Raw genomic sequence first — 18,225 nt, 5'->3', positions numbered from 1 at the left:
TTCACTATGTTAATATACAGCTTTTTACACATTCTTCTGACTCCTTGAAATGTAAATTACACTAGTTTGGACTCCCTTGAACACATATACACCTAGTAAGAGGCTGTGAAGAGGTCTAAAAGTATTAATCTATGTTTTAAAGGAAACTAACTTACCTCACCTTATATATCATCTCTGAATTTGGCCCAATGAGTCTGCATTCCTGTGATGAGTTCTGAAACTTGCATCACATTGTATTTCACAAGAAACATTGGGTATCCCTTAAACTCTCTCCACTCTAAATGAACAGCAAACCCAAAATTGTTTAAAGTAATTGATTTTCCATTGGACACCATTTATAACTCTATCTTAGAGTTGATCAAGTTAGTTTTAGTTTTGTATGTACAACAACACTTTCACTTCAGTTCTCTTTAAATCTACTACAGTACTGTTTTTAAAGTAGAAAACAACCTACTGGTATGTTTCATTAAAAATTTAAAGAATGGTGTATTCTTATTTTTGAAAGCATGAGGAGTGCTATGAAGAGATTAGATATTCATCCTGTATAGATGTCTCAGATTCCTAGTGTGTCAGTTTTCTGATGTTTGATAAGACACACAAAGCAGTTGTGAGAGAAAGCATGTCATTCGTATCCATGGTAACTCAGAGATACTTTGGAACTCAGAGGGATAGAGTAAGCCACAGTAATAGGTCTCATTATAAGGGCAAAATACATAAAAGGTTCAGGTATATGCTTTTAATTAGTTTCCAAAAATAGCTAGAAACAGAAAAGATGCAGTGAAACAATATAACTCTTAGAAATGGCAACATTTGAAACATAAAGATGTGCTTAGCTGATAGACTTTTCTCTTACCATCTTAAGGGTATGCAGACTATGAATACTAATAGATTTGTTACGGTTTGTTAATCACGCTTAGGACATGAGAGAGCGTACTTCTCATGACTACAAGTTTTAGAAGTTGGATATCAATGTTAATTCCCATAGCTATGACGCAGCTTCTTATGAATATCATCTTTAAAGCTTTCCTTTGTGTTTTACAAATGTATTACTGGAAAGGTACATTTAATATGTGCCTCTAAGCAGGAATAATACAAGAGATATGGTTGAAAAATGCAGATCAGCCTAAGGTTAAAAATCCATATTTTTAGATTAATATGACTTTAACTTCTTTTTAAAAAGGGTGCATGTGGCAATGATGGGTAGGAAATGTCATTGGAAATTTGAATGGATGGGTTAGAATTGGTTCCAGGAAAAACAAAATAGAAAGGGTAAAGAAGTGAAAGATATTATATACTTCAATAATAATATTAATGTTTTTTAATAAAGTGAATTCTTTAAAGTTTTCTGTTTGAATTACATTGTTTGTAAAGAATTCATTTTGTATTGCGGTGCAATTCATCACATTATTTCTTCTCTGTTGCTATAGAAACTAATTCTGGTGCAGCTGTGATCACTTATCAGCATTCTAACATTTCATTACTTATTTCTTATTTTAAGTTATTAAATTGCTTCATCTGATTTTGAGTTAAGCTACACATTGCAACACTGGTGAATTGCTGACTGGTCAAAATGTAAATGTGAGGTTGGTTGGTTTTTGGGTTTTTTTGCATTCATCACTTTCTGTAGCCTAAGCTACCATACTTATCATAGAAATTTGAATTACAAGAAATTTAAGGCTTTTTTATTTGCTGAATTATAAATTGCTATCCAATATCAGCATGGTGTAATAGTTACAACTTCATAAATCTAATCTTTAGTTATACTTGATGTTAATACTTCATAGACCCTAAATTGTTCTTAATACTGAGTTTTATTTATGAAGCGCTTGGCTATATGGTGACTTACAGTTATATTAAGTATAAAACTACAGAGTTATTAAATTTGTTATCTGAAATCCATATGTCTTTTATTAATTTGGACAAAGTACAAATTCTCAGTGATATTATGTTCAGTCTGAAAATAGTTCACAGCAAGAATTATTGTAGTAGCGCTTGGCCTTGTAAAAATCCCTAGGTTATATCATAAATATTAATGAAGTAGGTGTCTTTTTTTAGTCCCTGTTTTTTTTTTTTTCATATGACAGAACTACCAATATGTTTGATTTGTAGAATATAGCATGACTTGTAGATTCAGATGAGGTTCAGGAATAGAATAGAACTACTGCAGATCAGAAATGAGCTGCATAGTTAACTGCATGGGGAGCTGAACTATCTCAAGTGTTTTTAAACACATGCTGTACAGACATTTTGAGATCCCTATACTGTATTACACAATATATAATATGTAATGTTGGTTTTGTAAACCATTTGATAAGGTAGTTAGGCTCACTTTACACTGAGATTTGAAACCAGTGTTAATATAATTCTGGCTAATATGATTTGAAGACTCATCTACACAGCCAAATAGTATTGGTAGAACATGGATAGGTCTGGTCTGCATCGATTGAACCAAAATGATGTTATGCTGCTGGACTTGCAGCAAAGTACTGAAATGTTTTACTGGTATTTCTCCAGATAATTATTTAGCTTTTGAATGGGTGTACATTAATGTCAGGTGGAGTGCAATAAGCCATTTTCAATTTTGAAATTATCATACAAATATTTTGCAACTGTAGCTGTCAGACTTTGATTACTAATTACCTGCTTGTGCACCACCTTCAAGTCTCTTATTTAACAAGCAGTACCAAACAGTAATTTCAAATTAGGTCTATAACATCTTGGTAATTTAGATGCTCCTTCAGAGAAATCTTTTTATGTGTATGTATACATTTAGTCTGTCACACAGCCTGATAAGTAAATACATCATCACCTCTTGACTAATGTACTCACCAACTCTTATTTTTGTGAGTTAAACTACATATGAGTTAAATAGATGGCAAGTGAAAAGGCTGTAGTGTGACCCCCTGATTATCGAGGGCATTCCTGTTTCACTGAATCCCCTATGGTATGAACAAGGCTGAGGTAGCATTCTTGTGACATGTGTAAACACCACATGCTCTTATCTTTAGCTCCCCCACCTCTCCCATGTTCTCACCAACCTAACATGCATATAGCCTTGCATCCTGATGGCAGCTGCAGCAGTTTAGTGTACTTGTCTTCACTACGCAGACTCAATTTCGTCTACTCTTGTCAAGGTTCAAGTTATCACCGGCTTCTGAGGTATGTGGGGAATGCTGGAACGTAGGATTTACCAGTGGTCCATCTAGTCAAACATTCTGTCTCTGACAGTGGCAAGTATCATATAAATCAGAGGAAAGTGCAAGAAATCCGTTTGAGAAGACACAGGAAGGAGATAGAGAAAGGGAGAATACCCAATCTGCTGCTTTCTCTCACCAGAAAAAAGCTCAAAGTAGGAGAACACATTTTTGGAACCAGGTTGGGGCCATTTTGGAGAAAGCAAAATAGACTAATGCCACCTTCAACATCTTGTCCCTCCCTTTCCCACTCTTTTTAGGTTAATAGGAAGGAAAGGTACTATCTTTGATTTCAAGATATGTGTTTACCTTTGGATTTAAAGGTGTCTGCTGCCCATTTCTCTCTCTGGACACTTGACATTAACAGTGGCCCCAAAAGCCATGAGTTCCTAAGCCCCCTTTTAGCAGGAATTAATATTTGTAAAGATTTTGAAGGGCTCTGAAGCTTATAACTAGTCTGCCATAGTTACTAGCCTACCAGGAACACCCGGTTAGAAGGAGATCAGGAGAGTTTTTACTCTCATGGTCCCTATGACCTCTGACACATGGGTCCTGACTATTGGTCAGTGAGGCTACAAGATCTGGTTTATAAAACAGAACCGAGCCCTTCACTTTGCTTTTCTCCGGAGTGCTTTCAGGCCCATTTTTACAAAGAGATGTTTCAGGAAATTAATTTCCTCTTGGTAAAGAAATCTATTGAGCCTGTGCCACCAGGTGAAAGAGTTAAAGGGTTTTATTTCAGGTACTTCCTGATACTTTAGTAGGCAAGAGAGTTCAAACCCATCTGGAATTTCAGTTTGCTAAATGAATATTTTGTCAAAGAAAAATTCCAGATGATCAGTCTGAGAACCATCCTGCTTCTTCTAGTGGAAGGCAACTAGCTGTGCTCTCTAGATTTTGCTGACACCCATAAGAAGTAACTCAGATTTCTGTTATCTTTTCGTCAGTGTTGGTATCAATTATTTTCACAATATGATTGGCAGTAGTCATGGCATACATGCACCTGTATGTGAGTGGTTCCAAACTTTCCTATGTTGGAGGCATCACCTATGGCAGATCTGGGTGGCCATAGGCATCCCTGTGTGTCACTGATGCATCTCATCTGGTTTATGTCCATTCTTCCTCCCTCCTTTTTCTGTATCTTTCTCTTTTTTCTTTGCTATGTGTATATTTAATTTTCCATTTTAAAAAATTCTGGTTCTTACCTCTTTCTTCTTTCTCCCAGTTTGCACCTTCCTTCCTCTGCCTCTCTGTGAATTCTGCACTACTCACTTCTTTGTCAAAGTTGTCTCCCACTTCTCAGTCTCTCTTCACCCAGTCACCTTCCGTCCTGGCAGGTTCTTCACCTTCTCTTCCAAATCACTCAGCATACCTCTCTCTCTTGCCCTTTCCTTTTGTCTCTTTCAGTCCCTCCCTCTTTCTTTCCCCCTAATCTGCTCCCTTGGTTTCAGTCTATATTTTTTCTTCCCCACTCCTTCAGTGGATAGCCGACAACCTGGGAAATTCTGCTGCAGCAAATCTCTTAAAGTAGCTAGGAGCCTAGAGGGCCCCAGGCCCCCATGGATACACAGTTCTATGGACATTCTGGTGAATTTGAGATTATTTGGTTTTTGAAAGGCATGAGACAAAAAGCGGAGAAAAATTCCCTGGAGGACTACCCTCAAGAAGAATGGTCCAGTGGTTAGGGTGCTATTCCGAATTTGGAAAACTGGATTCAATTCACTACTCCACCACAGACTTCCTGTGTGACCTTGGGTAAGTCACTTAAGCCATGTCTACACTAACAAGCTTACAGTGGCACAGTTGTACCAATGCAGCTGTGCCGCTGTAAAATCACTCATTTAGCCGCTTTATGCCAACAGGAGAGAGCTGTCCCATCAACATAATTAAACCACCCCCAACAAGAGGGGGTAGCTATGTCAGCAGGAGAGCATATCCTGCTGACATAGTGCTGTCCATACCAGCACTTCTTTTGGAGTAATTTATGTCACTCATGTGGGTGTTTTTTCACACCCCTGAGTGACATAAATGATACCAACAAAAGTGCTAGTGTAGACAAAGACTTAGTCTGTCTATGCCTCAGTTCCCTGTCGGTAAAATGGGAATAATTGGGGTGGTGTGGCATTAGCTGTGTTATAGACGTGAGGTGAGGTGAGGTGTTCAGATACTGTGGAAATTGGAACTATATAAGTATCTTAGTAGACAGCTAGAAAACCTAACTTTTGCCCTGGTGTAATGGTCACTCTAGGGCTATTGAATCATGGGAACATATGTCCACTCCAGGCACACCCCTACTTTCCTTTGGTCCGTGTTCATTTTCTTCCTGTCTTGCCAAAGACTGCCCCCTGCACCCGAGGCTTTTGCGTCTGGCACTGAAGCCCCCACCTCGGAAGGGGAATATGGGGGGCTTACAGCTGTTTTACAGTCGCTTTGCTCCAGTCTGTCTGGTGCAAAGGAATCTCAAGGCAATGATGAATGGGGCATAATATATGTGGAACTTCACATTGCCATTTTGAGAGTTACTTTTCACAATACAACTTCAGGATTTAGCTGCCATGGTAACAGTCTTAAATGCATAAACTGGAGTTGTTCCCAAGAAACTATAAAAAGGGAAATTATATATTAACTGTAACAGCTCTTCTTAAAGACAACACTTACATGTCTTGTTAAATTGAAGATATGGAAAATCAACTAAAATGTAAGAATAGTGGAATTCTGGAATTAAGGAAAGTGTAGCTATTTGAACTGCTGACTGGATTGTATTTATTACATATTAATATATTTTTATTAATTTAACAATTACTGAAAAATAAGTTTAACTCCTCTGTGACATCTGGAAAAGATTTTTATCCTGATAATGTTTGTCAAGTTACATGTTAACATTTCTGAAACAAGCTCCACATTTTAAAATATTTAAGAACCATGTTATATACATTAATTGTCATATCTGCTTTTCCTTGTCTTTGAGACCAAGTTTTAGAGCAAATGCAGTGACAAAAAATGGGCATTGCTGTATAGTTCATTCAGGTTTCCAGAGTATGCTGGAGTAATCAGTAGAGAGAGTGCCATTTTGCATTGCTGAATTAAGATTTTGGACCCATAGATAGCCTTTTTACATTCAGCACTTTATACAGTTAAATTAAGCCTCATGTTATATGGCGCAAAGTTTGTATTTTGGGACTTTGATGCTGCCAGAGAACTGTTGGATGAAAAACTTGTTTGATTTAAGGGAAAAGCAAATTACAAAAAAACTCTTGTGTGAATATGAAGATTTCTCTAAGAATTCTGTCTTTCTAGAATTCTAAACACTTAAAAAAATTTCATTGAAGTCTTTCTCTAATAAGAAATTACATGCAATTTAAAATAAATTATAAATAATATCTCCATCAACATTGACCTTAAAATTTGCTTTATTTCATTCCTGGAATATAACTGATCCATCTGTTACCAAATAATTGATTTATGTATATCTCATTTGATTTATCAAAGGATATTGCATTCCAGATATGAATAAGAGAGAGAGAGATCAGTCTTGAGATAAATATCTCTATGTAGGGACACACATCAATAATTTCGGCAACATACAGCAATGTTACATATATGGTACTAAAATAAGACACACCAAGCCCCTGATGTTGCAGACATAACACGCGAATTTGGCTTTATGCACTGAAGTCATTGGAACTATTCAGAGTGTGTAAAGTTAAACGTGAATAAGTTTTTGTTTAACTTCAAGTCCCTGTTCCAAAGCATGGGGTACTAAACCATTTAAAAGAAAAGGCTAGAATTTTTTAACATGGGCAAAACAACATATTTTTCCCCAACTTCATTCTTAGAAATGGCAAAACTGTTTTCCAAAATTTTGGCTGAATTTCACTTGTGTTTGGCTGAAATTTGTCAAATGCAATTCAGGCAAAGGTAAGCACCCAGTATGGAAAATTTCAGACAAATAGTAAAAGTTTGGCAAAACTATAAACAACTGAAAACAGGATCATATAATGGGGGAATGCTGGGCAATGTTATTCGTAGGCAGTGCAACCAGTACCACCAATAGTTCTGTACTTACCCTGTTTGTACTCTAGAAACTGAGTGGCTTTATTGGCCATCATGAGCGTTTTGTGCCAATTTGTGAATATCTTTGATTTGTCCATCTTTTGTTTCAAAAACAAAACTCTCTCTCTCAAACTAGCATCTAGAAACTTTGCTAAATTGAAAACACAATTTAGTAGTAGAACAAAGATGCAACCCAAGGAATACATACTAATTAGTCAACTTAGTACACAATTCTGGAAAGTAATATGTGCAAATAGTTAATGTTATTGACGCTGTGCACAACCCTAATTAAAAAGGTGAAGCCAGAGTCTAGATTGTATCCACTGAAGAAGAGAATACAAAACAAGAAGTACTACTGCATAAGGCAACACTATCTGAAGAACTGTATACAGTACAGGTTACTATCCCCAAGGATGTATATTATTAAGGGTACAGTGTAAGACAACTAATATCATTTCAAGTCTCTAGAATCTCTGTTACAAGGAACGGTTTTAGAGATTTGTGCATAATCTCACTGAAAAAGAGGAGGTTTTGAGCTCATGTAACAGAAATTTTAAAACACTTGAGAGAGTTTGCTAAAATTAATCAATATAAATGGTTACACTAATAAGATTAGATATTTAAATAAGTACATCCAAGAAGTATTTGGGTAGACTTTTGACAATATAAAGCACTGTACAGGATAATTGTTAAATATTATTTAAGAAAATAAGAATAAAATGGGAACTCAAACATTGCATACACAAGTTAATAAAGACAGAGTAAGTTATCAGGGAATGCTATTCAAGTAGAAGGCAGATGAGTTCAAGACACATACCAAGATTCATTTCTGATGAAGGGAGGAGGGATGGAGAGAGACGGTGAGAAACAGGACAATGATAAATGTAATTTTTAAAATAAGGAGTAGATACCAGATAGCCATTCTTAGTTCCTTCATTTTTATAATGTACTTCTATTTTTAACAATATTCTATTTTTAGTCCATTTTGGCACCCAAAAGCTTGGAATCACTTCCCTAATTCAGCACTGACCATTGTTTATCTCTTACACAAGGGATGCATTTCTGGTCAAGCTAATGGAATAGTTTTCAGGTCAAAAACAGTTGCAGCAGAATAATAAGCAGCAGTTCCAGCAGAAGTTAACAGAAAAGTACAGTAGACTCTGCAGGTTGCCACATTTTGTCAGCAAACCAAAACAAACTACAGTTTTATTGGCTCACAATGTAAACAAGCACAAGCTTAATGGAATTTACTATACCAGCAACAATAGTCTCAGTTGTGGGAGTTTTTACTTCTCCTGAGAGAAAATTTGGAAGTAGCTCTAAAGAATGTACATAAATGACATTTAACATTTCTAGGGAATCTAATGTTCTAGCAGATAAAAATTATACTCTAATCATGTGTATTAATAACACAAAGTAATTATGCTAGCATATGGCAATCAATATTGAATATATTAATCTGTGATTAATAAAACTATTCTGGGAATGTAATGAAAATGCAGTGTAGTGATATAGGATTCGGTCCTGAAAAGGAAGTGAATGCCAACAACATTTCCACTGGCAGAGGATCAAGCCCATAATGAGTATGAACGTAAGATGTTTTAAATATTTGGGAGCAAAGAAAAAGTACCATTAACAAAATAATTCATATGTGCTGGTACAGCATGTATAGTAGATTAAATACTGGTTCTGTCAATTCCAGCTTACTTTAAGAACCTCTAAATTTGAAAAGATAATCAGAGATGACTGTATGGTGAATAAAAACCAAAATATATGGCATTTGGAAAAAGATTGTTAAAAGGGGGTTGCATCCCAATGTGCAGATACATTCCATGTTGACCTTAGATTCCCCACATTTTGGTAGTTGAATCCACATGTACCTAATTTCCTTTGTAAAAATTAAAATGCCAAGAAATCTGCTTCATAGTAAAATAACATTTTTTCTCACACACACATAATTTCTTCATTTTAAAGGGAAGATAAACCCTTCATTCAATATTATATATTTATATTTTATCCTCTCCTTATGATGTAGGGTTATTCAGTCAGTTGAACTTTCCTCCCATCCAAAATATTAAAATGTGAAAATTACATTTGGAATGTCTGAGCTGCATACCAGAAACAGCTAAGGGTGCTTAATCATTCAGAATGAAAAAAGGATTTCTTTAATTTTTAAACATGTATTTCATTTTATGTTTTATTAAAATTGTCTTAACATTTGCATAGAACCCCTTGAAGGATTAAAACTTGAAATTTACATTAGATTAAAAAATGAAGTATGAAAAATACTGTATGTAGCAAAATTGCAGAGGAAGGAAAGATGTCACTGTGTGTAAAGATATTCATGGAAACTATAAAACATGACTTGCAAAAATTCTGGATTTATATAAAGTTTATTGTTTTAAAGAAACTCAGAACCACGTTCGTTATGAAGTTTGCAGTAAAGATTGTCTCCCACAGTATTGTGAATATTTAAAGAGAAAATGTACAAGAGATGTTCAAAGCTAACTTACAAAAGTGTGTTTTGGTTGTTGTTTATATGTCTAGGGAATTACAACCACAGGAATAAGGTTGTAGTTTCCAAATGTTAATGAGAGAGTCATTCTTGGAAGTGGACTGAAAAATTTGAATAAAAGAATGATAGGATTGTGGAGATGATGACCGTTTGGGGGGAAATAGTTGAAATATTAAGATCCTACATTTGCAAACACAGAAAGAAGCTTTACCAATAAAAGGATACTTTTGTTGGGACGAAAGTGGAAGGTAATGGACCAGAATAAAGTGGAAAAAATTAACAAAATTGGGAGTGAAGCATTTTAAAAAACAACAAAAAATGTGAGAAGAAAAGCATTCTATTCAGCAAGCTGTTGAAACCTTAAAGCATGATTCCTCTCTGAAAAAGGTCTGAAAATTTTCACATAGTTCATGTAATTATAAACGGGATGTTTATAGTAATCAGCCTGGCATAGATTGTTTCTTTGGGGACTTACGGAAATCCCACTGAAGTCAGTGGAAGACTTCTGTTGACTTCAGTGGGCTTTGAATCAAGCCCAGAGAGAGGGACTCTTGAAAATAGACTAACATCTTTCTTTTGACGGACAGAGTTTAAAGAAAATCTTTACTTCTGACTTCAGTCCACTAATGGCCATTTACTCAGTATGACTGCTGATTGTACCAGCAGTCCATCATCTGCTTGTGTTCAAGATTGTTATCTATAGTTCTTATCATGCCTAATCCATAGTTCTTATCATGCCTAATCAATAGAATCTCTCAGAAAGGGCCGACATGTACAAACATTGTTTTTTAATTTTAAACTTTTCGATCTATACACAAGTTGATCAAATACATATTTGTTTTTGGTTATATAATTTTGCTTCTTACTAGTTAAATTCTTATGGAAAATGCCCAACTTCTTATTTTGAGCTTTGATCGACAATTCTATGTGATTTCACTGATTTCTGATGTCCATCAACAATTAGATTGTCTTTTCACAGAGTTCCTGCTGTGCATTTAGTGCATGCAATGATACATAAACAGTGATAGCCATTTATAAACCATCATTTGCCAAATTAACACACAATGGTTTCTGTGATACCACAGTATCTTATAGTTAGGGTGGGGGAGATCCATGGTAACTGTGTGGTAGCAGTTGGCAAGTGTAAATTTTTAATGGCTTCTGCTATATTTGAATTCCTTCTCTGAAATGGTCTTCTAACATTCCTACTTCTGTGTGACCTGCATTGTCTGAGGAAAGTACCCATATTACTTCATTTCAGTGACTACTGAAGTGTTATTTGGAATACAAACATATGTAGGATTGGAAAGGCATATATTGGCAATGCTTCTATACCACTGGTTTGTAAAGGAGGGGCTTCTTGCAGTAGAAATATGCAGGACCAAATTAATCTGTGGTGTAACTCCATTGAATTCAGTGGAACTGCATCCAGAATGAATTAGGCCTTCAATGCTGGGCTGTTACTAATGTATACTTCTGTTTGCTTGACTTTGAACTTTGGGGCAAGGGTTTAAACAAATTGAGAGCAGGCACAATTGCTCAGAAAGAGTTTAGGCAGCTGTGAGATAATGGGCCTGATTTTCAGAAGTGCTGGATTACTTGCTGTTCCAACTCAAGTCAGAGGAGTAGCACTTGCTCAGTATCTCAGAAAATTCTGCCCTCTCTGATTAAGAGTTGGACAAGGGGTATGGATATGTATTCTGCAGCACTGATCATTTACATCTGTGTGTGCACATAGGGGAAATAAAAGTTAACCCGAAGAAAGGTCTATCTAATATTAGATGGCTCTTAGTACAAAAAGGTCCACTGTTACTATTTAAAAGAAAAATACTTTACCTCAAAAACCATTTTCAGTCTAATTCCTTTTAAAACTTTGTTACCTCTTTATATTGAGTTAAGGGCTTTTTTGATTCTGAAATGGTTTGTGCCTGTTTACACTGATTATACAAATGTGTATTTAGATCCTTAATATTGACATTCAAAACCTGTTTTTAATAGTTTACATTGTAGTTCTCTTTGCTAAGTAAGCTTTCAAAAATAAATAGTTAAAAACTTGCATTTATGTTTCTGCTTTTCTGACATTTATGGATCACTCTAGCTGCTTAAAAGGAATTTTCTTCTCTTCACTTTTACTCCACCTACGTTAAGAGCACCTTTTCTGTCACACAGCCTTATGCAGGTTTCCCATAGGGACATATGAGAGGGTTCATCAAAGTAAAAAAAAAAAAAAAAAAATGAATCACATAGTCATTTTATTTACTCATTTAAGACAATAATGGCGCTTATAGCTATCCGGACATACTTTCGTTTTTCTAAATTGTGCACAAATTACTGGAAAAAAATTGTCATTGTAGATTGCAACTTTTTAAAAAACTGAGGCATAGCTGTATGGTAGTTATTGTCTCAGTTAATGTTGTTTGTGGGCATTTTGCCATTTTGAGCAGAAACTATTGCTTTAGATTTGAAATAACATTAGTGACATTGTCCGGCTATACCAAAAGAAGGAGATACTTCATATGGATTTAATCAGGCCTCAACTTTATTATTAGATGTCTGGGACTACCCAGCAGATAAAAGTGTACAATGCATGTAACCCCATGTTTATTCCATTATTAGCCAAGGGACTTCCACCAGCTACCCCTCTTTTTCCATCCAGGTCCCTCCAGCAAATCTATTGCCGGAACCTTACCATCCACCCCCCCCCCCATAGGAGGGGTAAGGTGGGCTATCAGAAAAAGGGGGGGGGGGTTGGCTCCCTGCTGTTCCAGCCATAGGAGCCCCGAACTCCACACCATTCTGTTCCTTTAACCAGCACCTCCTTTTAAAATCCTTTACCAGGCCATTTATCTGGTCACTGAATACCTTCCCTATGGAGTACCTATACTAGACGTCCGCCCCACACTTACAAAATAAATTGCGACATAAAGCCTACCACCTTCTGTGCCCACCATAATAGGTCTTCCCTGCCACCCGCTGTGGGGAAGCCAAAAAAAACCCCACTCCACCAAAGCCAATATGGTGGTGAGGGAAAAATTCCTTCCCAGCCCCCCTAAAAAGGAGCGACTAGCGCAATGCCCACAGCAGGTTCAAACCCCACCTGATAATCACACCTCAAGGGTGGGGAGGGTGGGTGCTACCTTGCCTGCTGCATGGAGAAAGAGTTTTCCAACACCAGGGCTTGCACCTTTAAAGCCTTTTGCCCTTACATTCCCAGGCGGTGAGTCAGTGCTGCAAATCCGACCGCCACCCACCTTTTTGCAGCAGTTTGACCTTGTTCCCCCCCACTATAAAGCACTTCTACCTTCCTCCAGCAAGATTGGACAATATCCCCCCCACTTTAGGTGTGGTGCGGTCATTGCTTGCAAAATGGAAGCCCTACTTACATAATAAAGATAGTTGAGTGATACTGCAAAAGTATTAGATTTTGAATAATGTATCCATCCAGTTCTCTAAGTACATGTACTTACTATAGAAACAACAAAAATTTGTCTAATGTTCAACAAATGGAGCCTTCCCAGGTTCCGCATGGTCCCTTCATAATCAAAACTTTCCCATCATCTACTCCATTAATAATCCCCTGACAACAGAAGACAGGTAGAAATGTAGAGCAAATTGCTTTACAGTGTGACCTGGAGGTCAGCAAATTCAGGTTTTGGTGAACTAAGGCAGGAAGAGTATTCCAGTTTGAGAATCCCTCACTGAAAACATCCAGCCTCCAGCACCTGCATGTTAAATAAGGAGGTGTAAACTTGGGAAACTCACATAATATCAGGTTTCAGAGTGGTAGCCGTGTTACTGTGTATCAGCAGAAAGAATGAGGAGTACTTGTGGCACCTTAGAGACTAACAAATTTATTTGAGCATAAGCTTTCGTGGGCTAAAGCCAACTTCAACCCTACACAGGGTGGAGATACAGTCTCTCAGATAATCACTGCTGAAATAAAATCTCATACTGTTTAACAGTTGTACTTTCACTAATCTTTTGGTTTGACGAATTCTTGTAAGAATATGATTATGGCCTATCTTCATTGTCAGAAATTTTTGTGTTGCCATGGCTTTTGCTGTGTCAAACAAGATCCTACAAACTGCAGCAGCTCATAACTTTGCCCTTACCATCAGCTGAATGAAAACTGATGTTATGTACCAGCCAGCTCTTCAACAACCTTACCAAGACCCGTCAATAAGCATCTTGGCAGGGGGTTAGACTAGATGACCCTTGCGGTCCCTTCTAACCCTATAGTTCTATGATTCTATGGTACATATTTTACCTATGTCTTTGGCATTTCTGTTGCTTCTGCTAACACAGACCATATTTTATTTTCCCATCTGCAGTTTATTTTGTAGTGCCAAGTAGTAAAGCAATAAGCTAAAATTTGAAATCAGTGCATTAAGTTAGGCGTCTACAGTTTTATTCAGGCACCTTGATTTTCCATGGTGCTGAGTAGACACAGATCCATCTGTCCAGCTGGTGTCAGTGGAAGCTGAAGATGTTCAGCCCCTTGGAAAATCAAGTCTCTTTGGGGATTGATCTAAAGCTCACTAAAGTCAGTAGTAGTGTTTCCAATGGCTTCAGTGAGTAGGCACCAGTGTCTAACTTCCAGGTACTCAAATTTTGAGCCCTTTGATTTTAATAACTAATGGAGGATATGATCCCGAGAAGCCATTAAGTTTGTTAAATTCAGTGGGTGAAATTCACCTATGTGAAGGGGCATGTTGCTAGTCTTTTGCATTACTTAAACTCTATGTAAAGGCAGAACAGGTAGTCCACTGACTGAGCACCTGCTCAGGGGTGCCAGTGCACTCCCTACAAGCCATGGAAAAAAGGCCTTTGTGCCAGCCCTACATAAGATGGTATACTAAGCCACACTGCCAGTAGGCAAGGAGAGGGGCTGCAGATCTTCATTTACATGGATCCATTGTCCCTGATACTTCACACAACTAACATGGAGGAGTTGTAGTCGCTATTTCAGCATGTTGGAATATCAGCCACATAGGAGCTACTCGGCAATCTTCCACTGTGGGCTGGGTGTGGTTTCATTTGCCCAGCTGCTTCACACTCCCAAAACTCTGACTTCGTGAATTGCACCTAATAGAGTTGGAGGGGCCCAGCACATCTCACAATCAGGGCCAGAGTTTTTATATTGTATAAAATATTAATGTCATGCACATACAATTAATGTATTCAAGTAATTTGCTTTTCCCTCCTATACACTGTATTGAAAAGAGATAGATGAGTTATTTGTTTATTAATATAGTGTTTTTTCAGGAGTATCCTATTTAATTTGAAACATCAAGAAATTGAAGATAATTGTAGTTAAATGTTGTGTCCAGATGTTTGAATTCAGTCATTTTCCAAAGAAATATTTGAGCAGTTAATAACCAAATGCTCTATATATTTTCAGTTCAGAAAGTGTATAAGTAAAGATCTATCACTTATTCACAGCAAACTGTATTCAAAGAATGAGAAGAACACCTCCACTGGATGAACTGCAGCCTCCGCCGTATCAGGATGATAGTGGTTCTCCTCACCTCTCTTGTACACCCTCTGAAGTTGATGACAGTAAATGTGAATTTTCCCACTGTAGCAACAGTCCAAGATGTTCATACAAGTGCCCAAGTGAGGGAAGCACTGGACATGAAATAGAAAGCTTCCATAACAAAGGATATGAAGAGGATGTACCCAGTGATAGTACTGCTGTCCTTAGCCCAGAGGTAAATGAAATACAGTCTAGCACTGCACTTGTAGGTATCTTGGATGTAACACAATAGTATTTTAACTTCTCTTGTAGATCTTATAAATATCTTGTTTCTAATTTACATCTTACATCGTACGTTAACTTCAACGGTCTGTTATAAAGAAGAAAAATGTATATTGCCAAATAATATAGCAATAAGATTTTAACTTGCTCTGTATAATGACCTCAATGACACTTCATTTTAAAACAACACCCCAGCAGGAATGATTTATTTTTTAAACCAGTAAAAGCTATGATATACATTATCATGGGGGAACTATATATTAACAATTCGCTTCTCACAACAATTTTCAATTAATAATTTAGCAATAAATCAATCAAAATTATATTTCTCTTAGTGCCTTTCATATTCAACTCCCTAGAGAACTGAAGAAAAATCTTGATTAAAAATCCTTATTGTTTTGAGATTAAAGAAATATTTTTATTATGGATAATGTAATAGATTTATGATACACTTACTTTCTCATTTTTCCCCTTGTAATTTGTAATGATTATTCTTCCTAAACAGAATTTTTAATATGTAGATATCTAAAATGTGTAAAGACAATCAATAGTATCAATTCTTAAACCAGAAGCAAACAATTTTTAGATTTAAAAAAAAAAGCTACATTATCATTGATATGAACAAGTCATATCTTTAGCCATATGAAAGGACCTCAGGATTTACATTGAGGTTTTACATGTTTGGAATAAATACTTCTTATATGAATAATACAATGATCTATATTATACTTCAAAAATATCTTATTCATACAGTACCTTTTTGCCACACTAGCCATTGCATTTCTTTAGCTGCTAATTGTATCAGTCCTTGGACTCAGGTTATTGAGGTACAGTATGCAAGCATATGGAACCATTGCTTTATCTTGATCAAAACTATTTTGTATTATAAATTCGATTCAGGCCCAACCTTTGGTCAAATGGCTCCCTCCGTGATCTAGAATTTTCCCATTCCTTAATAAATAAATGGGGATGAATGTAATTTTAATGATATCCAGGAGATTTGAGGACCTGTTGCTCACTCCTGATGTCTTCTTAGAAATAGGTCATTGATCTTGACTATGACTGTATTATTTTCATGGTAATCACAGATCTAATGGAAAATGTGGAGTTGGCAATTTGCTGTGTAAAACATGCATGGAAACTTTATGCCCCCCTTTTTAAAAACATACTGCTAATGCAGAGAGGAAAAATCTGAGAGATGTGGATTGTTACTGAACAAACAATATTGCTGACAAAGGGCTGTGAATACAGGAGGTAGCTGGAGAGGGCTTTGTTGGAAATAGCTGGCCTGTTCTTTGGGCTTACTTGTGTTGAGCCTGCTGACACAGATCAGCGATCGCTGGACAATCACAGGAAAAGAAAACATAGGTGCATAGATGGGCAACCTGGCTTTCCCAAATGGAAAAAAAAAAGGACAGATTGACAAATATTGTAGTCAGAAGGGGAACTAGAAAGCAAATGTGAAAAATCGGTATTGGGCTGGAAAGTAATAGGTGCCTATATAAGAAAAAGCCCCAGGACTGTCCCATTAAATTGGGACATCTGGTCACCCTAGTAGTCAGTCATCTTTTGGGTCAGCCCACAGTGCATGTGTTAAAAGATTCTTTTCATGTTCTGCTGAATTGTAAATGCCAGAGAATTTTCATCTATACATCATGCTATGTCTGAATGAACACCACTGAAAAAACACTTTCTATAGTAGGAGTTCCAGATTGTTGGTTTTACTGAAATATTGTTGTATGTTTGAATGGGAGGCACACAAATTATTTCTTTATACTTGACTTTTTAAAAATAAAATTATTTTGTCAAATAGTGATTAGAAATTATTTGTTTCTTTAGATAGATATAGATATATACTGAAACATTTCTAGCACTATATTCAGCACTCACTGTATTTATGAAATTTAAAGTTGCGCTATGAAATCTGACACATTGCTTCACGCAAAATAGCACTTATTTTCTTTAAAAATACAGCCTTAATCATGCCCCATGATTAGAATATATTTGTAGGTACAGCTAGGTTAACTTTCACTAAACTACCAATACCATGTAAATGGAGTAAATTCGTAGTAAGCTACTTATATTGTAAGGGAGAAAAATCAACCCATATTAAAGAAGGGTTCATTGTGCAAACAAAGCAATTTTAATTGAAACAGAAAGTAGCAGCATGTTCTCACCATTTTATTAGCTATTAAATTTATAAGTGCACACCTAATGAGAACACTGAAGATTTTAGAAATTAAGCATTAGCAATAATTGATTTAAGAACTGATATACTGTATATGGCAAGTACAGAAGACATTTCTGACATAGGTATGTTTCTTGTATACTTCTAAGGAAGTTACATATACCAGGCTCTATTAGCCATCTGCTGCATGTGCACAACTCTCACTGACTGCAGTGGGAGTTGTGTGTGCAACCAACTGCAGCATTCGGCCCATTACTTGCTCTAGTCATATATATTTCACAATATTCTGTTACCATCAAATCAGGTATTAATGTGTTAAATATGTTAAACCTGAGTATTGATTTTTTTTTTTTTTAATTCTGCAGAACCCCTCACTTGAATCAGATATTTGGATTGCACCTCACAATGAATGACAGTTTATCTCAGCTTATGTGGAACTGAAAAAATTAAGTCATTAATATCACTTTATTAGTTCTAGCTTTTTCTTTTCCAGTTGGTGCCTGGGTTTGTCTATTTT

The 18,225-nt window shown here is 36.3% G+C and overlaps 1 protein-coding gene across 3 annotated transcripts in view; it reads left to right on the top strand.

The window, feature by feature from the left end:
• Window positions 1-18,225, top strand: part of SYT14 (synaptotagmin 14) — a 184,352-nt gene that overhangs the window by 131,649 nt on the left and 34,478 nt on the right. For all 3 annotated transcript variants that reach the window (XM_043543709.1, XM_043543711.1, XM_043543710.1), the window contains one exon: window positions 15,205-15,473. In XM_043543709.1, the coding sequence (XP_043399644.1) occupies window positions 15,205-15,473 (269 nt within the window). The remainder of the gene's footprint in view (window positions 1-15,204; window positions 15,474-18,225) is intronic.

Source organism: Chelonia mydas, chromosome 3 (assembly GCF_015237465.2).
Source record: "Chelonia mydas isolate rCheMyd1 chromosome 3, rCheMyd1.pri.v2, whole genome shotgun sequence".
Lineage (NCBI taxonomy): Eukaryota > Metazoa > Chordata > Testudines > Cheloniidae > Chelonia > Chelonia mydas.
The sequence above is the reverse complement of the archived record's forward strand: the minus strand, read 5'-3'. Positions and strand labels throughout refer to the sequence as shown.